Here is a 27,471-nt window from a genome sequence, read left to right as displayed (position 1 = left end):
TCCAGAGCTACAGGGACAGTATGGGGGAAGAAACGGATTTCGTCGCTGTCCAGTTGGTAAAGGAAGTCCTCTCAGAGTTTCCAAATGAAATTAATCTTTCTGTGAAGGATTCACGGAAAGCAAACCCGGTCTTCACTCGTCCTGGTGAGACAGGCCAACCAGTATAAAAGGGAGCCGGCTACTTTCTGGCGCAAGATCAGACAGCTCCTGGGATCAGTTAACCCCAGCCTCACCCACCTTGTACACACATTCCTTGACGAAGATGAAGAGGAGCAGCAAGAAAAAATAGAAGACCCACAGGATCAGGCTGACCTCATGGGCGCAGTCTGGAAAAAGACACTCACAGCTTCAAACAGCAGAGCCTTCAACAACACTCACTTTGAACGTGTCAACCAATGGACAACAGAAAATGCCGCCTCCCTTAACAGCACCCCTCTGATTGACCTGACAACCCTAGAAGACGACCACCCTCTAACAAGACCCATAACTATGCTAGAGATGAGAGGAGTCATCAAAAGCACCAGAGATAAGGCCCCTGGACCATCAGGGATCAAAGCGCTGCAGATCAAACTTCTACCAGGCAATCTTATGCAATCCATACTCAACCTATTCAACGCTATGCTGGCATCGGGTCACATTCCTGTAGCATTCAAGTCAGCCAAGATGATATTCATTCCCAAACCCAAGAAAGACCCCCACCAACCTGGCAACTACCGACCAATCTCCCTCTTAGACACGATAGGCAAGTGCTTTGAAAAAATCATGTCAAACCGTCTTAACTACTACATGGAGTACAACAACCTCTTCACAGAAAAGCAGTTTGGCTTTCGAGCACATAGATCAACCCAGCACGCAATTAACATCATCTACGACGCCGTAAGCTCAATTCGAAAGCAAAAACAGGTAGCTTTGATTGCAACGAGGGACGTACACAAGGCCTTCGACAGCCTGTGGCACGATGGTCTTGTGTACAAATTAGCAGACTTACCAGCGCAAAACTGGACCCTCCTCAGGCTGATCAGAAATTTCCTTAAGAATAGGCAAGTTACCCCCAGCTTCAAGGCAAAAGAGGCCGCAGCCTTCACCCCAACAGCTGGAGTCCCCCAAGGATCATGCTTGAGCCCGGTTCTCTTCAACATCTTTGTAAATGACCTACCCCAACCAGAGTATAGGGACACCATTATCGTACAATTTGCGGACGACGTAACACACGTAATAACATCTAACCCTAGCATCCAAGCGGCCAAGCATGCAACTGTAACCCGTAAGGCAAACGTAGAACTAGCAAGGACTGCTAACTGGGAAAGGAAATGGAGGATCACCACTAACCCAGAAAAGATCCAATTAAGCACTGTCGGCTGTATGGCCTTCTCTATTGAAAATGAGGGGGGAATAAGAATCAGGGGTGATCCCATAGCCATCTCAAACTCCAACACAGTGCTCGGTTACAACTTCAACAGGCTACTCAACTCCTCCCAGTACGTATCCCAGAAGACAGCGATGGCCCGGGGCTCACTGGAGAGGCTCTTCCGTTTCAACCAAGCCCCATCCCACATCAAGCTCCACCTGTACAGAATGATCATAAGGCCTAGCTTGGAATACCCCTACGTTCCCCTGAACCTCACCAACAAATCCAACATGTTGAAGATTCAACGAGTACAAAACAAAGCACTTCGCTTTGCTGAGGGCCTGACTCTGAGGGACAGGGTAAGAACTGACCTGATCCATGAGACGCTCAACATGAAGCCAATGAACATTAGGCTCAGCTACCTGGCCAGAAGACAGCTGTACCGTATGAAGAACATGTATGTCCCAGACCCAGAAGATCCCTTCGTAGCAGAAAACACCACCAGCGACTACGAGATCCACGAACCACCACACAGAACCAGAAGAATCACTCTCCAACAAAAAGTGATCAGACATATCCATGATGAGGCCTTCCCAAGCCCTCAGATACTAAGCGGTCTGCCAGACGATCCAGATGAGTGGCCCATCCCGGAACCAATCTACACCAAATGAAGAATAAAGAAAGAAAGAAAAAAAAAAAATAATAAAAAAAAAAAATAAAAATAAAAAAAAAAAAAAAAAAAAAAAATAAATAAATAAATAAAAAAAAAAAAAAAATAATAATAAAAAAAAAAAAAAAAAAAAAAAAAAAAAAAAAAAAAAAAAATATATATAAATAAATAAAACACCTACAAAAAAATATAAAACCAAAAAACCATTTGTCGTGGCGGCAGAAGTGTAACTACCCTGATGTTTCTAAGATTAGCCTCCTTCAGCCAACTCCATCGGCTCTAGTGCTTTAGGACACCAACAAGGTCACAAACACTAGCCCCCCCAGCCAATGTACTGACAACCCAACATAACACATACGCAAACAAACAACACATACAAAAATGTCAACCCATGGTGGACAGGCCACCGAACTTTCAAACCTCCTCTCTCTCTACACCCGCATCCTCTTCCTGAATTTCATCTCCCCATCCCTCTACCTCCCCCATCCTTTCCATTCCCTATGGACATCAAACCAAACCAACTCGTCCATCTCGCTCAGTCCTCCGGCGCTGAGGTCACACAATAATTACCTGGTTTTAATTCCATGTTTTTATTATACCTTATATAAAAAATAAAATCGAAATAAAAGCAAAAGTGTGCGCGTGTGTATGTGTGTACTCACCTAGAGTGTGTGTGGCAAGTATGATGTAAGTGTCTGGTGGTACACATCAGGGACCCATGTGTACTACTCAGTATACTCCCGAGACTGGACGATGCCTACTACTACTACTACTGCTACTACTACTACTGCTACTGCTACTGCTGCTGCTGCTGCTGCTGCTGCTGCTGCTACTGCTACTGCTACTGCTACTACTACTACTACTGGGGCGAGACGTTGGGGGTGAGAGTCGTAGTAGAGTTCTTTCATTGTAGGAAAGTTTCCACTTTATATATAAAGTAAATTAAAAATGTTCAGGTAATTTGGTGTTATTAAGATGTATTTACATGTGTATTTTTACATTCAACACTCCGTTGAGTGTTGAAGTTACCCAATTTAGGTTACCTTGTTACCCAACACATACCCAATTTGTTCAGTCCGTTTCCATATCATTCTTCATGAAAATAGTCGCTAGTCTCTGAACTTCATGCCACACACACACACTGGTTATAAAAGCTGAACTTTAAAAGCCAAAAAAAAAGAGAATATCGCGATCATATAATTTTGACTCATAAATTATAGCACAATAAAAGGCTGCGTCATCAACATTATCAACAACTCGAAGGCAAATGTGTTGTCGTTCGCCCTGTAGTTATAACCTTCCTCTAATCCCGGTCGTTGTATCTGTTATCGAAGGCTTATCGACGAGACGGGAGTCGATACAGGTGTTAGACAGGTGTTAGACAGGTGTTAGCGCGACATAGCAGGGCCTCACGCCACCACCGTCACCACTAACCCACATTGACCAACCATTACACAATCGACGAATCGTTCAACAAATAAAACTGAGCTGTGTGTGTGTCCCTACCTTGTATGTCTTTTGTTTTTGTCATTGATGAACTGTATCTTCATTAACGAGAATTAAATATTGTGTAGCTTATCAATTCTACTTCAATCTGGCCACTAGACTGGCAGTCTAGTGACCAGAGGGGAAGGAATCATTGCACTTGGAAGTGTATACAACTCTTCTCTTTACAAAATACTTCCTTGGTATCTGAGATGATTTCTAGCGTCTTGGTACGTATAGGGTATGGTATACGGAGGTATTTTTCCAGTATACTCTGCAAGAAGGCCACCAATATGATAGGCAGGCCCAATTACTCTAGTTTCGGGAAATGGTCTGTATCTCGTTAAACAATTTGAGGACCACAATTAGTCTCAACTCTCGATTTTACACGCATTGACACCACCCTTACATGTGTATTTTGTGTTTAAAATAAAAAAAAAAACGGCGTTGGTATCAAAGTCATTGTTTGGCGAAAAAACATGTGTTATTTTCTCATATATAACGTGAGGCGATGAGTCACAATAACGTGGCTAAAGTATGATGACCAGACCACACACTAGAATGTGAAGGGACGACGACGTTTCGGTCCGTCCTGGACCATTGTCAAGTCGATTGTGAGAATGGTCCAGGACGGACCGAAACGTCGTCGTCCCTTCACATTATAGTGTGTGGTCTGGTCAACATATAACGTGAGTCTATTCAAAGAGGGCGAGACGCTTGGGGCTCTAGCCTTGCCAACTTTCCAGGATGATGCATAAAGGGTATGTGAGTGTCATAGCTTAGTGTCGTTTGGGCACTTTTTTCCATTTTCACAATCAGAAAATCTTGAGTACGGTATTGAATTCATTTTGTTTTTGCATGTATTTAGTCTTGAACACATCTTTGAGGTACACGGAAGAGGGAAAATCATCAGGTAGTTGCTGTGACAATTTGAGGAGTGTCTCCTGTCTCATGTCCTTCACATCCATGATGGCTGTGATCAGGAAACCATCCGTTGTCGTGCAATAGACTGCTCCGACCGTTGACCTGAAGGTATTCCCTTCTGACGTAAATCATTTCAGTGAACTCTGACGGTTTTCAGGGAACTGACAGCAGCAGTAGGACGGGCGTGGCGCAGGAACCCAAATACTGTGCAGGAAATTATAGTTTTTAAACTAATTTTCCAATTCTGTCTTTTTGTTTCTGAAGCTGTTTGATGCCCAGGTCATAAGAGCTTGTGTTACACTCATATTTCTAGAAAATACGAACTGGGATTTTGAGCATTTTTTTTTATATGTATATGTTATATATCCTCTCCAAAATGCTGCCCAACCACTTGGACTGGACGGTAGAGCGATGGTCACTATTCACCTCGGTGCCTAGTGGAGTGCCTCTTTCCAACTGTCCAACATCACTACTTTCATAAGTGCTCAAAAGTGTTTTCTATTTTCTTCGTCCTTTGTGCTTTTAAAGTTTTTTTTATAGCAGGCCAGATGAATAATTATTTTTCAAATGTTTCGTGTCGATCGGTATCATCATAAGTATTCAAGGCTTCAAATAACTTTTTTTCTGCTATTATCTGTTCTTCCCACTATTGTCTTCTGCACATATAATGCACAGTTTTTATGTGCATTCTTCTTTTCTTTGTGGCTGGTGTAAGTTGTACTTCCTTGTTGATGATTTCAAATTCAATATCTCCTTAAAAATCACACAATTTGTAACAAAAAGATATTTATGACAATCTATTTTCAATAAAACAAATGATAAAAGGCGAACCCTTCAGTGAAATGTGTTATTATAGTGTAAAGAAGTGTTTGGAGAAAATTTAGGTTCTCTGGAATTTGCAGCTAGACGCAGCCGTTCCCGAGTTATAGCCCATTTCCCGGTACTATTCGAATTGGGCATGGCGGCCATCTTTGTTTCCAAGATGGCCGCCAAGATGGCCGCCATCTCACCGTACCAGAGTCGCATCCCCCAAGCCAATCTTCTTTGGACTTCGAGGAAACATCTTGTGAAGACAACAAATGTAATAACCCGTGCAGCAGTTACCACCTGTGGCCCCACTATAGCTACAGACTGTTGCTGATGTTTATTTAGAGAATAGTGGTGAAATTCGCAGAATGTACCGATGACGTCAGGCTTTCGAGTAACATGAATCCGATCAATCCAGATTACCACCAAGAACCAGTGACGGCGGCACTCTTCACCAGAAATGTTTGTTTACACTGCACGACCGTGTTCGTAAACGCCTCACTGTTCGTAAACTCCTCTATGCTAGTGTATAAACTCCACCATGGAGTTTATACAAAATAGGATTTATAAACCACACACACACACACACACACACACACACACACACACACACACACACACACACACACACACACACACACACACACACACACACACACACACACACTAGGAGGGAAACCCGGCAGTGCCCGGGATACTCTGTTCTCCCCCTCCAATCCATTCTCTTTTCCCTCCCCCCATCTCTCCCATTTTCCCCTTTCTCCCCACCCCCATCCAACCTCACACAATATTTACATGTATATAAATAGAAGCGGTACCCGGCTGCACCTGGGTCTCTTCCCCCCTCTTTCCCCCTATCTCTCCCCTTTGATCCCCTCATTCTCATCCCCTTGGTAACCCCTCCCCCCCTTTTTTGTTCTTCCCCATCTCCTCTCAAGAGGTATTGAAACAACTGTATGGATCTCTCAGATTCCTTTTCTTCTCTTGTCTTTTTTTCCCCTTTCATTTTTCTCACGCTAACTAAAACTCCTACTGTATATATGTATATGTCTATGACCTGCTGCATGGGTAACAGCTTCTCCTCCATATCAACCTACCCTTGGCTTTGTGCCCTGGTGAGGCCACTCCAGACCAGGCCGACATCAGAGCGCAACTCCATAGTCTCCTGAGACTGATGGATGCCTACTACTACTACTACATGTATATAATTATATATCGCAATGGAATCACAATAGCGTGATATATCAATGATAATCATTTTGAGGCAATTGAGTTTTATTGATAAAAATTAATAATAATTTTTGAGGGCAATTTCACTCCATTGCCCTCAAAATAATTGTCCTAATTATATATAATTATATTTAATTGTATTTATTTAACTAGACGGTCGTTTACCCCCCGTTCTCACCCAACACGTCGCATTATTAACGGAATCGACCAAGCCGCTTAAAATTGCGACGTATTAAAAACAACAACGCCGTAATATCGACGTTTTCTATGCATCGGCCTCGTCAGGTTAGGCGGGTTGCTTGGGGTCTGTACGTTTTAGGTTAGGCCTAAGGGTTTTGTTTTTTGTTTTTACTGGGCGGCTAATCGAGAGAACGATATCTCCAGATAATTTATGTGGTGTGTATCTGTAGATATTTTTATGGAGTGTATCTGTAGATCCGTTTATGGGGTGTATCTGCAGATACTTTTATGGGGTGCATCTGTAGATCCGTTTATGGGGTGTATCTGCCGATACTTTATGTGACGAGTATCTGTAGATACTTTTATGGGGTGTATCTGCAGATACTTTACGTGGCATGTATCTGTAGATATTTTAATGGGGTGTATCTGCAGATACTTTTATGGGGTGTATCTGTAGATACTTTACATTGCGTGTATCTGTAGATACCTTACGTGTCATGTATCTGCAGATACTTTACGACGTGGCGTGTATCTGCATATACTTTACGTAAGCCTTGACTCTACAAGGAAGAGTTGTATATGAACCTACACTTGTGTAACCACCAGACGCGCTCTTTACAACCCCCCCCCCCCAACCTCCCCCCCCCCCTTCGCCCCATTAAGTATTAATAAAGGCCTCCTCCCCCTCCCCATTCCCCCTCCCCTTCCAAGAAGGTGAAACCAGCACTTGTGAAATATTAAGCTCACCCTTTTGTTGGTCTTTCATTACTGCCGCTATCGCAGCACTCTCACATTCCTTCACCAGTACGATTCTGTGTCTCATACAAACTACTAATTTGTATCGAGACACAATAACTTTGGTGAAATTAAGACAGCCAGGCCACACGTGTGAACATTAAAAGACGGACGTTTCGGTCCGTCTTGAACCATGACGGTCCAGGACGGACCGAAACGTCTTTACCAGGCCAGGTACTCACCAAGGAAGGTTGGGTCTAGTGCAGGATGCGATAGAAAAGCTGTCAAAATAGTCTAAATGATCATTACGTTAACGCTTATCCCTTCACATGCTACTACCTATCCCCGGTCTCCTATGCGACCTTGGATATCTCTAGAAGCGTCTAACCGCTATAACCACTTTCTCCCATCGAGCCATACCTATCCCAGTCCATGTTAACACGTACTTATCAACCACTCGTATTACTAATTCACTCCCCCACCTATCCTAACCCATCCTCATCGGTGCTAAGCGCGTCCCTTCGCTGTTTACAGCTGGAGAATTATTTTGGAATTGTGGCATCCATCCACAATATTCCAATTTTCCAATATTAAGGAAACTGCAGAAAGCCTAATTGACCCATACGAGATAGACCCTCTATACCCACCCAGACTCGTTCATACATACGTCTAATCTGCTCTTTAAATCTAATCTACTCTTTAAAACATTCAAATAATCCCTCATCTATTATATTACCCGGCAATTGTTACGCAAATCCACATTCTTGTTTCCAAGACTCTACATGGACGAGCTCTGCGGCCCTAAAGTTCGGCTCTATTTTGTTTTTCTGTAACCCTTAAGGTCTTTCACCATTGGCCAGGTAATATCCAACTCAAGAGCGCCAGTGACAACATTGAGAGACGTAAACATCCCAGAACGGTTCCCTCAACCAGAGGGGTTTTATTAGAGAGAGTTTCCTGATCACTAGCCTAGCCCCGAACACTAGCTACGTTAACAATATCTCTCAATATGTCTATCTCAAGGCAGTACCTAAATTTATGTTTACATTGAGAGCAATGTAAACAAGAGAGCAATGTTTGCATTGAGAGCAATGTTTGCATTGAGAGCAATGTCCTCTCAGTTAATACACAACGTAAGAATTACTGTGCTTTGAGGAAATGAGAAGCGCTGCAATATTGACGATTCCTGGAAGTAGTGAGCATTGACCTTGATAGGTTAGATGGTTTGACTAGTTTCTGACGCTTCCTCTTGCGTAAAACCATTTCAAATTTTACGGTTGTCAAATCTTGAGAGCTGGTTGTTATAAAAGGAGCTATATTTTTAGAACTACGTTTCATTCCTGGTATGAAACGGATCCCTAGCGGTACGCATACCGTATATACAACATACCTCTGTTGGTACACATATGCAACATATCCCACACCTATTGCCAAACTAATCCTTGATAGATACAACACGTTACTCTGATTTTCGCTATGCAAAAGGTGAAACAAATTTGTTGTGGTCTTACCAACGCTGATATCGGCGGCGCTGACGTCTTTACTGCCTATGCTGAGGGCAACAGAGGGTCTCCTGAAGTAGGTGATGCTGACCCACACACAAGCAGTCACCCGCTGCTTGGCCAGCACCAGGCCCTCCCCGCGCAGGAAGCTGCTGTTCTTGGCCATCACCTCTGGTCGCAGCCGGTAGACAGTCTCCATCTCGTCCCCACCTGTGATGGATCCGAAGCACCAGCTTAGTGTGAATCACCGTCGTGGTAGACCAAGGGGGTCTGGTCAGAGACCGGGCCGCGGGGACGTTAATTCCCGAAATCAACGCAAGGTAACCGCAAGATTACGATACCACGAATGGGATTTTCTTACTGTTAAACTGTATGCATTGTTAGATTAGGTTAGATTGGCTTTTGCCAGGTTAGGGTAGGGTAGCTGAATTTGTGTTTTAATTAAAGATGTTATGTTATGCTATTATGACAAATGTACAGACATAGATAGAACATAAATATAATAGAACATACATAAATAGAACATTTGAATTTGATTAATTAATGACATAATAATGCGTATGTAATAACGTATATATGGTTTGTTCTTAACCCCCTGGAGACTAGGATTTTACAACAGAACTTTATGTGATTTTGTATGCTCTAAGCCAGCTGCTAAGGAGGTCATTCGTGCCTATCTCATATTTCCGATAAAATGATTCCTTATCCGGATTTCTACCCACTCATACCACAGTTCGGGACCGTTGGCACAATCAATGGTTTGGTAGGGTTTCAATCAAACAATCGTTGGCACAATCAAGGGTTTTAAGGAGTTCTGAGAAATATTAAGATATATATGTCAACTAGGCAATTTAAGAAGAGTAAATTCTGAATAATGTGTGAGATATGGCTATGTAGACACATAAGCTAATGGTCTCTGGCTGCTGGCAAGCCTCGCACAGAAACCGGCCATTTTCCCAGAGGAAGAGGTCAGCATTGCTGCCTCTGCCGCATTATATATATAATACATAAATATATATATAATATATATATATATATTTATTATAAATAAACACATTGTACTGAACGGGGTGAGAATAGTTTGAGCTACCTCTCCATTTGTGGGTATTTATATCTTAATAAACTTATTTCAATTTCAAGTTAGTGGAAATTTAAAACATTTTGTTAAATTGTAAACTTATTTGAAATTGTCGGTTATGGAAATATGGCAACAACTGGAGGGTGAGAACTGCAAGATACCCCTTGATACATTTATAACTTCAGTGGCATATTATAGAACTGTGTGCTGCACAGAACTGCTGTGGCACACGTTTATACCTTAAGTATTAACTTATATTATCTGTTAAGAAGCTTGTCACAGAGGTCTATGTCAGAAAGTATCCCTCAAGTTCATGATATACTGCGTCCTGCGTGAAGCTTGGAATGTACAGTGTTGACTTGTTTCAAATGTTTCCATCTTTTTTCATTTGATTACTCAGACAAAGAAAGTATTGGTGATTAGGCTTGTTTTCCCGAATTCCCGCCCGAGGTACGTGGCCCCTCGATAGAATCCTTGGTGAATACGATACCTCTCTCGTCCTATCTTTATTTACTCTTTATTGGGCTTATGGGAGATATGCGGGACCTTCTGGAATATCCCGCCACACAGACACTTAAAGTTGTACATGATAATGCACAGTTTTTGGTGCATTATTTGTATAATTACTTTGTTTTGTCATGAGAAAATCCACAGGAGCCGTGATGAGGATTCGAATCCTAGAGGGATCCTCGGGAAGCCTAGTCTGGTGCAGTAGTACCCCCAGGTTGCAATTCTTTTGACCATGTCGTGGCGTAGTTGTCTACAGCGTGCATCTGGGAATATCCAGCGCTTAGCTTCGAGTCCTCATCACGGCTCCTGTGGATTTTCTCATTGATATATGACGATAGTGTGATTTCTCTTGTCTCGTCATCGTTAAACATTCTCTGACCCACTTTAGTGCTCTCCAAGTTACAACAGTCTGCTCTCCTTGCTTGAACTTGTGTGTGTGTGTGAGAGAGAGAGAGAGAGAGAGAGAGAGAGAGAGAGAGAGAGAGAGAGAGAGAGAGAGAGAGAGAGAGAGAGAGAGAGAGAGAGAGAGAGAGAGAGCAGGGAAGGCGGGAGAATGTAAGGCACAAGGAGTGCCCTTCACCTCGTCAATACACGTGGCAGGCATGACAGAACCTGCCCAATAATTTACACGGTGGTAAACATTGGAGAAAGGATGTGGTGCCATTTGTTTAGTTTCTTCATATTAACCGATTTTTCCCTGGATTTCTGTATCCAATTTTTCGATAGAATGAATTATCTTAGGAATGATAATAATCCGTGTTTCATAGGTCGTTGTAAACAAGTGAGTTGTGAGTTGTAAACAAGTGAGTTTCCGTTTAACGTTGTTTTATCAGTGATCAGTCACGAAATCCCGGACACTGTTTATTTGTTTGGTTGTGTGTGGATTTTCGCTGAGTTTGCGTTGAGGCGTGAGGGGGGGGGGGAGGAGAGATGAGGCGTGGTGGGAAGGGTGAGAACGGTCTTGCTTCATGCAGGTCGGCGTTCAATCCCCGACCGTCCAAGTGGTTGGTCACCATTCTTTTCCCCTCACCCATTCCAAATCCTATATAGTCGTAATGGCTTGGTGTTTTCCCTGATAATTCCCTTCTCTTCCCTCTCTGGAATTTGCCTGAACCTCAAATCAACATATTTATGTGTTCATTCATCTCCTTGTACTCCATGCACTCGTCTGCTTGTACTTACCTTCGTGTAGGATATACCCTGAGAGGTGTACCCTCACTTCTGAGAGGTGTACCCTCACTTCTGAGAGGTGTACCCTCACTTCTGAGAGGTTTACACCCACTGAAAGTTTACTTCAGCTCTGGACAATGTGTAGAAGCAAGGTATACATGCTGATTGGCCAATGAGTACTTGTAGTGGCCTTGGTGACTGTCCTCAGGTTGATAAACCTCTACACCAAAGTTTAAATGATTAACAAGGTTGTTGATGAGGCAACAATAGACTGGTTGCTGACATTGATGACATGACTGTCATGCTGGAGATGAGCTCGAGGCCTGGTCGAAGACCGGGCCGCGGGGACGCTAAGCCCCGAAACCATCTCAAGGTAAGGAGACAAGCTTACCCTGCGTGTATACATGAATGGCCACGTATATGGTAGAAATTATACTAACAAAATACTGCTCTACTTCCCCGTTGTCCAGCCACTTGGGCTGGACGGTAGAGCGATGCTCTCGCTTCTTTCAGGTCGGAGTTCAATCCCCGACCGTCCAAGTGGTTGGACATTTCCCTCACTTTGGCCTATCTCAAATCCTTATCCTCTTATCCCTTCCAAGTGTCATATAATTGTACTGGCTTAGTGCTTTCTCCTGATAATTATCTTCGGACCCTGCTGGCCCAGGACCCTGCTGGTCCAGGACCCTGCTGGTCCAGGACCCTGCTGGTCCAGGACCCTGCTGGCCCAGGACCCTGCTGGCCCAGGACCTGCTGGCCCAGGACCCTGCTGGCCCAGGACCCTGCTGGCCCAGGACCTGCTGGCCCAGGACCTGCTGGCCCAGGACCCTGCTGGCCCAGGACCTGCTGGCCAGGAACGTTACGGATCACTTATTTATGACCTGCCGCGGGTGAGGGAGTACTTCCGGTAGCGTAGTGTGGGCTGATATCGTTATTCAATACATGATAGCAGGTCAAAGGTGAGACGTCGATCCATACCGTTCGTGGGTACCGGTCAGATGCCGACTCGGTTCAGGAGTAAATAAAAGTCGTGGGTGGTTGTGGGGGTGCGAGGAGCTGCGGGGTGTGTGTGTGGGGGGGGAAGAAGGGGATTGGTAGGGGTTCTAGGACTCCGGGATAGAGGGGGGAAGAGGGAGAATAGCTGTTGAAAGGATAGAGGAAGAAGGGGGAGGCGGGGTAAGGTGTGTCGTGGGGGGTAGATGCAGTATACCTGCAATAGTCAGGGTATCGTGCTAAAGAGGAACACGCACCTTATCATGGATGTATGTACACTACAGCTGTATAGTTTACACTACAGCTGTATCGTGTATACTGCTGACGTACCGTGTACGCTATGGGTGTATCGTCACCGCCTTCACGCCCAAGCAGTAAAGGCCAACACCCAGTTAACTTTTAAAGTGTAACTGGAAAAGATTAAAGGCAGATGGGGAAGGGGACAACCCGCCGGCTTCCTGTCCTCGTCGAGGCCACTAGTGTTAGTGGTTCTCAGGAACATTTATGTAAATTGGGTGCACTATGGAAGTACTTGATTTTTTTTTCTCTCTCTCTCTCTCTCTCTCTCTCTCTCTCTCTCTCTCTCTCTCTCTCTCTCTCTCTCTCTCTCTCTCTCTCTCTCTCTCTCTCTCCCTCTCTCTCTCCCTCTCTCTCTCTCTCTCTCTCTCTCTCTCTCTCTCTCTCTCTCTCTCTCTCTCTCTCTCTCTCTCTCTCTCTCTCTCTCTCTCTCTCTCTCTCCCTCTCTCTCTCTCTCTCTCTCTCTCTCTCTCTCTCTCTCTCTCTCTCCCTCTCTCTCTCTCTCTCTCTCTCTCTCTCCCTCTCTCTCTCTCTCTCTCTCTCTCTCTCTCTCTCTCTCTCTCTCTCTCTCTCTCTCTCTCTCTCTCTCTCTCTCTCCCTCCCTCTCTCTCTCTCTCTCTCTCTCTCTCTCTCTCTCTCTCTCTCTCTCTCTCTCTCTCTCTCTCTCTCTCTCTCTCTCTCTCTCTCTCCCTCTCTCTCTCTCTCTCTCTCTCTCTCTCTCTCTCTCTCTCTCTCTCTCACACAACACCCTGTATACAACCCCAGCAAATATAACGTTTCCACAACGTTATTTTTACTATTGTTACTTGCTGCAGTACAAAATAAAGCCCCTATTTTAGACTTCATGGGAGTCATTAGGAGCCAATCCTACTCTAGGAGGGGCATGGGGGTCGACCCCAACCCTCCCTATGACATTCCCCCTACAGTTACCAGTCACCATGAGAAGTTGTGTGAGTCTGGCCTCCAACCCCTAACAGACGAACATTGTATATATATATATATATATATATATATATATATATATATATATATATATATATATATATATATATATATATATATATATATATATACAATAACATCTATTATATATATATATATATATATATATATATATATATATATATATATATATATATATATATATATATATATATATATATATAATAGATGTTATTGTGCGGAAATCCATAGGAGCCTTGAGGGGGATTCGAATCCCTCACGGTGCACTTGATGTTATGTTTTTTCTTATCCTCAAGACTTTCTGCTAATTATAAGAGAGAGACAGACAGAGTGATAAGTCATTCATACATAGAGACACAGGAAGACAGAGACAGACAGAGACATAAACATGAAGACAGAACACAGACAATTACGGGATGGCTGGGTCGGCTGAGGGGAAGAATCGAAGGCAATAAAGTATTGTCCCTACTGTGACCCTCACCAGCATGTCGATGGTATCTCCAGAGACACTGTTCATAAACAAGGCTGCAGACACTCCTGGCAAACAGTGCCGCAAGACAAAATCCCCCACACTGGCCATGTCTACATAATCGGACCCTTCGCTCACTTACACACCAACCTTCTCCTCTTGCAAAGAACGTCGCTTTTTCGCTCGTATGGGTTACATGAGACCAAAAATTAGTCGTACTAGAAAATGGAAGCGGCTCGCGAAAAATGACGTACTGTTCCGTTTTCTGTTTTTTGGGTCCTCTGGTTTAGTCTATTAGGTTAGGAGAGGACACTGTAAATTAATGAAACCTTAGGACATACACTCACCTGCTGGGGTGTGGCAGAGCAGCAGGAGCATCACGGCGAAGGTGTAGCAAGTTAGGGATGATGTCGCGTGTTTCTTAATCATCTGTAGCGAGACAACACTCATTACAAGATCATAATTGTAACCGTTATGAATTTGTACCCCGTCCACAGTGTGTACTTTTTTTATATGTAAACCTCGTCCACAGTGTGTACATTTCGTCCATAGTAGCTATAGGTACTATTATTTGTGGAGAATGGGTTGGGTAATTGTGAGTAGAGAATGCTAGGCCACAATGACTGCATAGCACCTGTAAGGGCTACAAAGCACAGGACAAGAGCTGGGATATGAGGTAGAATATTAGAACAATACTAGCTAAGATACGAGGATATGATAAGCAGCTGGGATAACAAGACAGGCTGAGAGCTGGGATTAAAGCAATGAATAATGGAACGGTACAAAACCACATTAGACCACTGAGGATCGAACGTCAACCCTGTAAGAAGCGAGGCTTCTACCAACCAGGCCAGGGGGGTGTACAAAGAGTGGGAGGAAGCTTACACAGAGACATGTTATAAAGTGAACACATAACAGGATGCCTACAACATTGTGTCAAATACATCACCACAAAATACAACATTAAACAACACGATTTGGATGCATTAATAGATTTCCCTCAAGCATCGGAATATTGACGTTGTGACGACTGCGTTGAAATTTCAGTGTACATTGAACAGTTTTGAGCGACGAACGGCCAAACTAAGACGTATATGCATTCCATTTAGAGGAGTTGAATGTATTTAAACTCTTACATTTTGCCTTTGACGTCATACACGTAATGTTAATTATCAAACGACGTAACTATCTTGGTTCAGAAGAATACTTAAATTCAGACCGGTCAAAGAAGCAGTCAGACGCTGCTCTCCAGGGAAGACGTCTCCGGGGTCGTCAGTAGGGGGGTTGACTCCTGGTATAGGCGATCAGGAGTAGGGTCTAACACCTGAAAACGTTTCGTTTGCCAACGTCGTTGATACTCTTTCAATCCATCCTAACCTATCCTGACCTTACCTAACCTATCCTGACCTAACCAAACCTGACCTAACCTGGCCAAACTTAGCCTGACCAGGCTATATTGACCTGACTTAACCTAACGTATCCCAACTTATTCCTATATATCCAGACCTGACTTAACTTATCCTGATCTAACCAACCTGACCTTCCCTCACCTCAACTAGCATCAATAAAACATCACACATCTTACGTGACGTCACTAAGACGTCCTAAATGTCCCCACATGTCTTGGATCCCACTGACTTGAAGACGTTATTAACAGCAATTCCCTATGTGAATTTAACTACTCCATGATGTGTGTAATTACCTTCCAGTTTCACAAGCGCTCTTGTAAGACTCTCATTTTAACTTTGCTTTGTTTGGATCCACCACGCGAGGTGTAGGACTGTACGTTAAACACTCTCTAAAAGACTCTCCAACGTCGCTACCATCTAGGACTCATCAAGGCAGGAACGTCCCCCGTGACAGTGAATACTAGCATTATCCTCAATTTAATAAGACTATCAAAATCCTCAGATTAGGCAAAATTGTAATTAATTTTGTCAATAAAGATGTTAATAATAATAATAATAATGAGTGTAGTGTTAGAGAGACGCCCTCACGCGTCGACACACTTCCTAAAATCTACATTAATTATTAATGTTCATTACCCCTATCAAACACTGTGGTATACAAAATTCATTTATTGATTCGTGGAAATTTCTTCTCTGTTGTATTATGTAGGATTTTCAGTTTAGAGTTTTATTACGTGGCCTCACGTTAAGAGAAGCGTATCGTTGACCTTGTCAACTTTATTTTAGTGTTGTGTGTCACGATAGTATCGACATATACAGCGACAATAGAAAATTGTACATTTGCATTTGTGCAGCTAGCCTAGGCTATATGAAGGGAAGTACAGTGTGTGTCAAAAAGGTAGCTACGTGGTGCTGAAATCCCCATCACACAGGATGGTTAGTCATACAGAGGCACGTGATAAGTAGTCTACACTGGCAGACTCTGGATGCATTATGAGGATTCATCACACAAGAAACACCATGCAACTATCAACAGGCTGCTAACACCAGCTTTAACACTGCCATTTTCTAGACTAAGATGAAACATTCAACATGTTGGCCTACGCATCACTGAAGCATGAGCACAATAAACTACCGCTCACATGATGAGTATGGGGTGCACAATAAACTACCACTCACAGGATGAGTATGGGGTGCACAATAAACTACCACTCAGCATGAGTAATGGGTGCACAATAAACTACCACTCACAGGATGAGTATGGGGGTGCATTATAAACTAGAATTCTGGCACTCAAAAAACATAGAGGCACAGATTCAGGCATTAAGACATACACAAACAGTAACACAGACATAAACAGAGACATAATACCCAATTGAGTGAGCAAGACTGCAAAACAAATGAAATAATCTTAACTAAACCAACCTTTCGTGGATCCAGCCGCTAAGAAATTCCCCAATAAAATGAATCTTTGCTGTATTAACAAGAGGAGAAAGTTTGCCGCCACGAAGCCTGTTTGGAGCAAACAATTAGGGGCTGCTGTATGCTGCTGGACTTGGAGCGTCAGCGTGCGCGGTCGGCTAAAGTTAGCGTGTGTCGGAGTGGTGTGCAGAGTGCACGCAGGCATAGTGTGTTTGGGGGCGACTACTGGCCGGGAGGAGTGCAGAGCTTAGCGCACCGTGCGAGGGGGGAGGAGCTTACTCTCTTTCTCCGCCTCTTTATCTCCAGTACCGCCTCTTTATCTCCAGCAGCACCGCCTCTTTATCTCCAGCACCGTCTCTTTATCTCCAGCACCGCCTCTTTATCTCCAGCAGCACCGCCTCTGTATCTCCAGCACCGTCTCTTTGATTTTATTAGCTTAAACACATCTTCATTTATTGAGTTACCATCTCCACTTCACACTGTTTTCTGACATGTGTCAGTCTTGCTTTTCATTCTAAGCTGTCTTACAACAATATTTTTTGTCTCGAACAGGAAGCCTGTACATATATATATATATATATATATATATATATATATATATATATATATATATATATATATATATATATATATATATATATATATATATGTATATATATATATATATATATATATATATATATATATATATATATATATATATATGTTTTAGGCTTGTACGAGAACGCGTCAAGGTCGAACAACTGAACCCTGCCCTGGATGCACCCCCGGGTACCTATTTACTGCTAGGTGAACAGTGGCATTAGGTGAGGGGAAACATGTCCCAGACTTTTGTGCCTCGTCCGGGATTCGAACCCGGAATTCCCGATTGTGAGTCGGGAATGAACCCAGGTGTACAACCGAGACAACAGTGTCCTCAATTATCATGTCGATTTTGCTCCCACACATAATTCTGTGTATCACCTTAATAGTATATTGCAGCTATTGCATTCTATTAATTTAATTACCTAGTTGCAAGTTTCTGCAACTGGCTTAATTTTTCGTTTTTTATTTAAAATCATTTTTTAGACAATTTTTACATGTTTATAAAGTATATTTTTTATACTTTATATAATTTTTTGTATATAAAGTATATTATAAAGTATTATTACTTTATATTGCCAATTATTTTTAGCTATTATTATTATTAACTTCATTATAATTTATATATATTAATAGGTACATGAAAGGTATATTTTATTAGTAAATAATATATGTCACTCCAGTCAGCGTCTTGAATGTGTAAACCCTGAAATAAAACTCTTATGAAGTATTTATGACAGTCGTCGCTTTAATGACCGTAACTGCTGTATTATTTGCTGTATTATACAGCAAACCTCGCCAACCATGTAATAGCAAATCACCATAACGTATCACCAATTTACTTAAATATAAGATTTCTAACAATCATAATGATAAAAACCCACACTTGTGTATTTATGGAATTTATGTAAAGAATTTACACAAAGTCTTTCGCACTCTCTTGAGTGTTTTGCCAAAGTCTGAGTGTGTGGTGAGGACGAGACTCACAAGTCGAGCCTGGCCTCGACTTGTGATAACTTGGTCCAACAGGCTGTTGCTTGGAGCGGCCTGCATGTTCATATACCATCCCAAACATATACAAAATCTTCGAAGTTTACCACCAGCCACCTGAGAGTTAAGGAAACTGTAGCAAGTCATTTAACACATGTAATACGTTAACCTCATTCATCTCTGTTATACGGGTACTCGAACTATCTTGTACACACTTGTTTGCCTTTGAAAATGTTGGCAGGCTCAGCGAAACATCTCAGCGTCAGGTCATATAAAACTGTAAAATGTACCTTGGAGAGTTAATTCTTAAACTTCCCAAATGAAGTCGAACTGAACCCTGCCCTGGATGCAGGGCATCCAGGGCAGGGTTCTTCTCTATAGACAAGATTATAGTTAGATTCTCATCTCTATAGAGAAGATTCTAGTTAGAATCATCAGCAGCACCCGGAAGTTTGGCTAATATAAAAACCCAGAATCTGAACAAAAGCGTTTAGGATATTGTATACCATTTATGTCAGACCAATTCTGGAATATGAGGCATCAACGCGGAGTCCTTATCTCGTTATAGATGGTGAATGTTCAGAGGTATGCCATCGGACTCGTCCCAGAACTGAGGCATAAGTTACAAAAAAAAAAAAAAAATACTGAAGAGGTTTATCCTCAGAGATCAGGGGGACCTTTCACAAGCCGCCGGCTTCCTGTCTTCGTCAAGGCCACTAGAGAGAGTGACCCTTAGGTAAATTCAGGTAAATAAGGAATAGGGAAAATGATTACCACATAAAATACTCAGGATAATATACAGGGCAAACAGAAAAACTATTTAGCATGGGTAGCACATAAATAAGTGAACATAGATCTCAACTAAATACCCAAATGATCCACAGAGACATTATAAATATTTGTTCATTGTCAAAATATGAGAAAATGGAATGTGGTAATAAGTGAAGTGTTGAGCCCATACACAGCTTTAAATATAGATATGACCGAGCTCAGTAGGCTGTGGAGCCTGTAGTCAGTTAAGAGTTAAGCGGCGGGACCCAAGAGTCGTAGCTTATCCCCCGCAAATACAACTAGGTGAGAACGTATAGTGTGTTTATTTATTATATAAATTTTATATAAAATGCAGTTGTGATAAGCGTCCAATGAGCCGCTGCCGGCATGTGTAGGTGTTGCCAACATGACCTGGGTTAGTATATTTACAAATATTTAAAACATTCCGATAGTTGGAAACTGTATGTGTATTTAATAGCTTCTCGAGATTGTAATTTCAAATCTAATATAAATGCACATTTAATCACATACAAACTTCCCGCTGATTATTATCCGAATGAATGACGATGTATTTGGAAGTTGGCACATTTCTACTCGGGTTCAAAACGATCCCTGAGAGACAAGCATTCAACGTCAAGGGTATTGCGTCACGTTTAGTGACGTCACACTGCTAGCTCTGCTTATATACTGTACATATACCACCATTGTTTTCGTGACCTATTAATGTATATTATATCGATCGAAAGGGAGCAGATACTTGAAATTCCTCGTAGATGGATTTAATAAATACCATGAACATCACATCAAAATGAAGGACTCTGACATCCGCGGTCCCAAACTCGACTAAATATACAATATGCAAAATAAACAATTTCAATTACTGGAGAAGAAAAGCTTGTACTTAGGGTTATCGAGGTACTCCTAGACGAAGGCTAACTATTGACCTACGGCACGATGCAACCACAGCAGTTACCTAATTTACGGGTACCATTTTTAGTGCTGGGTAAATAGATACATCAGGTATAAAAACCAACGTTCCCAACCGTTGCTGTCCCAGCCGGGGATTGAACACTGGTCCTATGGATCTCTAGGATGAACCTTTACTGCTAGCTACTTGTAAAGCTCAGTTAGTGGAGAGTTTAGCCAGTTGTTTAGTCAGACACTTATAGTCTGTTTACAAATATTATTACTATACAACTTATTGCCTGATGCAGTGCGTTGTGTTGGCTGGACTTGGCCACCGGTGTAGACACGGTGCTCGTGAGAACACAGCTGCTTGACGGAGGAGGCAATTATTTTGTGTGTGACAGCATTTTGAAGAGCAAGAGTCTCAATACCTTTCTTAGAGATGGGCATGATACTTGAATGGTAAAGTGCAGATAAAGAGGGATATCAATGACAGATTACTTTTAAAATTACTAAACATACATTTAAAATGTATGAAAAACATTTCATACATGTTAAAATCTCTGACATGTTTAAAAAAATATGTCTGAAATTATACTCTTGTTAGCCCTAATTTCTTTAGGTTGTGTGTGTTTTTTTTTTTTTTTTGAAAACAGAGATTAGTATACCTAGGTCTAGTTTAATTTCTTGTTTGTCCCATGGAGCTTTACTTACTTTGTAAGTATCATCGTGTTAGGTAATTGTGTGTGAGGATGTGACTGGAATTTCTTCACTGTGGAAACATAATTAATCTTTCTCCGTTAATAACAAAAAGTATCTTTGTTTAATCTACACGTATTCGCATTCTGATAGATTTAAAATGCAGATTAATTTGTGCCCTTTCAGATGCTATAATACATATCGACAATATCGGGAAAATAACAGCTAAAATTTATTTTTATTTCCATGTTTTGCTACTTGTGTGACGTCATGACAACGATGACGTAGTACCAGCATGTTTTAACGCCTCTTTTTGAGCCCTGACTCAGTATAACAACACACTACTCGCCATCCCCAGGGACGCCAAGGGGTCACCAAACATCCCCCCATAAAGTGTGTTCATTTGCCGCAAGGCACATATAGTTTCCCCTGCAACAGGCGACGTGAATACACCCGCAAGGCATTGTGCTGTACCCTACACGGAGACGCTTGGGCTCACTTGTGCCGCTCTAGGGATAATTAGTGGACCCTAAATGAGCAACACTGGCTAGAGTACCACCACTATCTGTCTCACTTTAAACCCGTCCGCCTTCACCGTCACAGCAACTGTCATCTTTATCGTCCTGCTCCGCGCTCCGTCAGCCCCTATAGTCATTGTGACGTGATTCTTACGCTAAATTATATATATATCAACTTCCACCATCCTTCCATCATCCTCCATCTCCAACACAGTTTAGTGTTTGTTGTTAAGAAGTCCCTGTTAAGTCATGTGGCCTCTCCTCTCTCAGCTTTCTCGGGTTCATCTGAGGCTACGGACCTCTCTGCTTGCTTCACGGAATTTGACGGTGAGTTTGACAGCTTTCTTTGTTGTTATAGCAACATTATACGTAGTTTTTTGTTTTGACCTGAAAGGCGAGTTTATGCATGGACAGCGTGAGTGGACATACCACCATAACACTGACAAAAGAAAGTGAAACCGCTGATCTGTTCATCCTGTCATTTATATATGATTGTTGACCAGACCACACACTAGAAGGTGAAGGGACGACGACGTTTCGGTCCATCCTGGACCATTCTCAAGTCTGTAGTGTGTGGTCTGGTCAACATACTTCAGCCACGTTATTGTGACTCATCGTCTGCTTATATATGATTAACTGTCTCAAGTAGAGAGACTATCAAACAAGGGGATTAATGTAAACACATCATACTATGTACTCTCATAAACCCAATATAACTTCTTGTATATATATAAATAAATAAATAAAAAATTGACATCTTACAACCATGGACTTGTGTCATCTTATGGGTGCATAGCAGGAGAATGTCTTAAGTACAGCATCTGTATTTGACCAGTGTGTTTGTGCATAAGGCTGAACAACATAGGCTATATAAATTTTATTCATTTAATAAATTATTTGCGACTGCAGTTTCTAGTAATTTCCAACTGCTAGTTGCAGGCTAAAGTGTGTATGTGCAGGGATACTTGTTAAGTGACCTTAATACTTAAGTGACTTGTTTACCTATTCAACATAAGTAGGGGGCACATGTACCCGACCATAGAGTACGTAAATAAAGTCTACAAGTTTAGAAAATTCATCCCAAAATTATAATTGGCGCACTTAATAGCGAAGGATGCATATTGCCTATGCACAATTAATCCTAAATAATTAGCATTACTAATTACCTATAATTACCCACTTACATATATATATATAATGAAATCACGATGTGATATAACAATGAGAAAATCTTTGGAGCAGGAAGGTGGGATCGAACCTGCGTTTTGGTTCACCCCAGACGCACAATTTAACTCAAGGACCACGATATGCTATAAATTACACTAGGAATCTGGAGGCACGGAGCTGGTGTTTGTCCAAGTTTTTATATATAACCCGCATACACTCGTGTATTGGTAACGGAGGTCTCCGACATTTTATCATTAGAAGATGCTTAGAACTTCACGTCTCAGACTACCAATTGTTAAAAGGTGGGTTCCGGGGATAAGGGAGGGGGGTCAATCTCTGCAAACACACCTAGGTGAGAACACGACTAAACAAACCTTCAGAAAAGAAATTGGGTACAGTTTTGACAATTCAACTATTACAGGTCCCCTGACACAAAGCCACAGTCCGGAGTGTACTCATATAATATAATATATACGATAACTGCTCAATGGTAACAAAATCCATAAGAAAATTTCCACATAAAGTCTCTCTCTTCATCTTTTCCAGACCAGTTGCTGTCATCAGCTGGACAACCGTGTGAAGGCAACACAAAACACACTCTATGAATTGCGCACATATACTTTGTATCCGGAGAAGGTGAGTTAAACAGATGCTCCAGCGACCTAGATCACTGACCTGTTTCAACCATATATAATAAACATATAATAGCAAACTTAATGAATTTGATATGAAAACACACATTATCATCAGCCATAATGTTCAGATGAAAACATGCAGATGCAAACTACTTGGTTATGAGAACAGGAGTTAACAGTCTGGACACTACAGATGCGGGAGTTCCTCACCCTGACGGAAGAACACCTCCACCTGCGTACAGCTCACTCCAAGCTCCTAGGCTACTGGACGTCAGAGATCGGAGGGCTCAACCAAGTTGTCCACATCTGGGAATACGGTAAGTCGCACATATATGTTGTCATCCATGCGTGGGGTCACAGTAGACGCCTAATGGTTAACTAACGCCCATGATTTGCGTTGCCTCCATAGAGAGTTTGACCCACCGAGCTGAGGTGAGAGCCAGGCTGGCCGGTGACCCGGAGTGGCTTGGTCGCTACGTCAGTTGTGTCATAGGGATGTGGCAGCAGCAAGACAACGTGCTCCTCGCCCTCCTGCCGGGCACCGCCATCAAGCACCCGTCTGGCAAAGGTTAGTAGTGTGTGTGTGTGTGTGTGTTTGCTTTCCACGCCGCCCCATCCAGTGAGCGAAAATGGAAAGGTTACAATCACCCTCATTTACTACCTACAATTAACAAACTGGGAAAATTTGGCTAAAATTTCTTGTGGTAGATAATTGTTAATTAAATATGTACACATTTCTTTAACACACGTTATAAAAGTATATCTAAATTCATGTATCTTTTCGCACCTCATCACATAGCGCCGCTGGGTGTGCGAATAATTTTACTGACAGTTGATATTTGGGTAAGAGGCATCATGGTACTTTTGTGGCAGGTGTGTACGAACTGCAGACACTACACATGAAGGGCCCTCGCAGTGCGTGGTGTGAGGCTCTGGTGAAGCATGTGAGGGTGTGTGAGGAGGCAGCGAGGGAGGGCAGGTCGCGAGCAGTGGGTGTATGGAGCTCCTTACTGGGCCCCACACACATGGCAGCTGTCTTGTGGCAACACAACACCCCGGACTGCTGTCTAGCGCTCAAGGCCGCTGCCGACTCCCTTGGTGAGTGTCTTACGGAGCTGCTCTACTACTCCTACCCGCCTCAAGTGCTATTTCAGATTACCATTAAATCAGCTTGTTGACTAACCCTTCTTTGAGTGCCCAATAATTACCCAACAGGACTATTTAGTGACCTTTGTCACAAGCCATTGTTGAATATAATACATTCTTAATCATGTTCATTGTTTGAGGCTGTGTTGAAGGATATAGACTGTGGTAATATACTACTCCACCTACAATAACTGCTAACTAACACAAGGGAATTAACCTGCATTGCTGAGGAGTCATGAGTGTTACTTTGTGACGTCATCATGTTGCCGTACACATTAACTAGCAATGGCGTTCCCAAGGGCAGTGTATTTGCCTTTACTCATGCTCATCTTCAAAGATGATCATCTAAATGATACAAAATACCTCAAGCCAATACTGTTTTGCGATGTCACAACATTCACTGTATCAAGTAAAGATACAAATATATTAAAACCACAATATAAATACTGAACTTTGTAATGTTCACATTTACGGTAAACAAATAAACAAACTCGCTCATAAAATATTGGCATATATATATACTATTTATAAACAAATCTACAGTCCTAATAAAATTAAGAATCGAGTGCTAAACATAGCTAAGTATTCTGGGCCTTCACTTGGACACCTGTAGTCATAAATACGATGTAAATATATACGTGAGCACCTAATTATATCTCAGTCCCGGGCCCTTGCCAAGACGTTCGTCTGGTGAGGTAGCTGTCCAGTGGGCCTTCAATAATGAATTCGTTATTCTAAATTGTTTCATAGATACTAATCGCTACCAGCTTCCACAAAGGTATAAGATGAATATCAGAAGAATGTGCGAAGCCTTCTTTAGTGTTGCTTCAGCCTGGCGCAACCCGAGTAGAGACGCTATAAAAACAGAGCCCCAAATTGTAAAACACCTAAATGTAATGAAATGTTATTCTAAGGTCAACGAGTTAAAAAGCGAAACAATACCTGACTGGTATTTTGAAGTTAATTTCGTGTTCAATCTGAGTGATGTAAAGTCTTCAACTTTCATAGCCTATCTTAAATAGCTAAATCATGTCGCCGTTTCTTTCTATTTTTCCTAAATAGTCTTTAATATAATATGTGATAATTAGCATTTATTAAATCACTGTTTACCACCAAATGTAAAATCTTGAACTTATGTTCGGTACAGAACTTCGTTCTGAAATTATTTAATATTAATTATAACATTCCATATCTTCTATAGTATTACGTTAAAATTAATTAATTATATATATATATATATATATATATATATATATATATATATATATATATATATATATATATATATATATATATATATATATATATATATATATATATATATATCGAATTGATTTGTGCGTTTAGGATGCACAAGGATATGTACACCGAGAGGTGTACATATCCTCTCGGTGAATATACAAAGAGTTTACTTTGCCTACTACTACTACTTACTTTAGTCCTGGACAGTGTTCAGGACCAACGGATGGTTGGTAACAGTAGGTCAGTAAGTACGTGTGGTGGCCTTAATAACTCTCCAGAGGTTGACAGCCCACCACCAGGCCAGCAAGAGAGCAGATAAACATATGAGTGATGTCAAAGGAATCGATTTCCCCCGATTGACCGAGAGACACACATGACTAAATAGCAGTAGGAAAGCAAGGAGGGTTATAGGCCCGTTATTTCACCTAAGGTGTCGCATTTTGGTATGGACTTGATCAACCTGTTAATATTGTCACGTATTAGCAACAATTTAAGCACTGTATTATTGACGTTGTCTATGCATCAGCCTCGGTAGGTACAACAATAAATTTTTTTTACTGACTAATCGAGAGAAGGAAGGGATACACACGCAACAAGAGGTGTGTAACCCGCACTTGAAGTAGAGAAATAGAAGTAGAAATAGCCTATAGAAATAGCCTAACCTACTCAATCCCTTTGAGATGTAATTTTCTTGTCTCAATAAACATACTTGAACTTGAACTTGAACCGCACTTCTCAATGTTTTTGGAGTTTACTTAAGTCATGAAAAGACTAAAATACACTTGTTGATTGATAAGGAAGCTCTTGTAAGGGGCTTTAATAATACTCCATGCAGATATTCATAAGCCTTAAGGCCAACACTAAACCAAATATATAAATATGTAAATCGATCTTACCCGCTTTAAGTGACTTTTGTGATATCTGCAAATTCATGGCACTGTCAAAACTGGAACGTTAAACTTAGACATGGTACTTTTATTAATTTGGCTCTCAGCTACAAATCGCACATTAGAAACTAACGAAAATCTTGTGATTTATATAAAATGTTACACTTTTTCATTTATTTTATTCGTGTGTCCAATCACAAATTACATGTATTGTTGATTTGGTTCACCTGTATAAGCAAACACGATCAGTCATGATAAAATAAGTGATTATTTAATTTGTATTTTTTTCCAGTAGACATGACATTGTCTTCTCACGTACATAGTGGTCACAGCAAGCTGCTACTTCCCCATGCTGTCTCCAGCCTCCAGTGACCAAGAGCTTCTCATCTCCGTGTATATCTGACCACAGTCTCTCAACCCTACACAAACAAGCCAGCTCAAACGACTTGTTTGACTTAAAGCAGCATCTCCAATAACTTGTGTCATTATGCTGTTAAACCCCCAATACTTGTCTAACACTGCGAGGCAGCACCAGCTACCAAGCTTATTCTTCAGATATGATGCGTGAACCATTTCCCAATTTTTTTTATATTTAAACAGTTTATTCTGTATAAATAAAGCTATATACTGTATTGGAGATATCTTAACAAATTCAAGAACCTGCAATTGCTACTGAACTAATTCCCCTGTTAAATGTCATCCATGCGTCGTGTCATACAGCCTCTTGCTATACGCG

At 41.7% G+C, this 27,471-nt stretch overlaps 2 protein-coding genes across 3 annotated transcripts in view; one reads left to right on the top strand and one right to left on the bottom strand.

Moving 5' to 3' along the window:
- The window catches only part of LOC123764790 (uncharacterized), a 36,177-nt gene extending 18,768 nt beyond the window's left edge, over window positions 1-17,409 (bottom strand). Inside the window, exons 1-3 of the mRNA XM_045752930.2 lie at window positions 17,196-17,409; window positions 14,709-14,790; window positions 8,891-9,091 (exon numbers count right to left, since the gene is read on the bottom strand). Of these exons, the coding sequence (XP_045608886.2) occupies window positions 8,891-9,091; window positions 14,709-14,790 (283 nt within the window). The 5' untranslated portion in view covers window positions 17,196-17,409. The remainder of the gene's footprint in view (window positions 1-8,890; window positions 9,092-14,708; window positions 14,791-17,195) is intronic.
- Window positions 17,410-21,469: 4,060 nt separating this feature from the next.
- LOC123764789 (protein NipSnap homolog 3A) lies at window positions 21,470-27,367 on the top strand. Of its 2 annotated transcripts, none has more exons than XM_045752928.2 (6): window positions 21,470-21,985; window positions 23,372-23,461; window positions 23,654-23,777; window positions 23,870-24,028; window positions 24,334-24,558; window positions 27,028-27,367. In XM_045752928.2, exons 1-6 carry the CDS (start codon window positions 21,908-21,910, stop codon window positions 27,105-27,107), a joined length of 756 nt encoding a protein of 251 aa, XP_045608884.1. In that variant the 5' UTR covers window positions 21,470-21,907; the 3' UTR covers window positions 27,108-27,367. The 2 variants fall into 2 exon arrangements, with proteins under 2 accessions (XP_045608884.1, XP_045608885.1); XM_045752929.2 differs by having other exon boundaries at window positions 21,471-21,985; window positions 27,031-27,367.
- The last annotated feature ends 104 nt before the right edge of the window (window positions 27,368-27,471 follow it).

This window comes from Procambarus clarkii, chromosome 48 (genome assembly GCF_040958095.1).
Source record: "Procambarus clarkii isolate CNS0578487 chromosome 48, FALCON_Pclarkii_2.0, whole genome shotgun sequence".
NCBI lineage: Eukaryota > Metazoa > Arthropoda > Malacostraca > Decapoda > Cambaridae > Procambarus > Procambarus clarkii.
Note: the sequence above shows the minus strand (reverse complement) of the source record. Positions and strands in the feature narration are given on the sequence as shown.

What these genes read in the sequence shown, in the direction of transcription:
- LOC123764789 (XM_045752928.2), top strand. Translation starts at nt 21,908, where the DNA reads ATGTGGCCTCTCCTCTCTCAGCTTTCTCGGGTTCATCTGAGGCTACGG. An exon ending in TGTCCACATCTGGGAATACG is followed by an intron (nt 23,778 to 23,869) that starts GTAAGTCGCACA and finishes TTGCCTCCATAG; the next exon opens with AGAGTTTGACCCACCGAGCT. An exon ending in CAAGCACCCGTCTGGCAAAG is followed by an intron (nt 24,029 to 24,333) that starts GTTAGTAGTGTG and finishes CTTTTGTGGCAG; the next exon opens with GTGTGTACGAACTGCAGACA.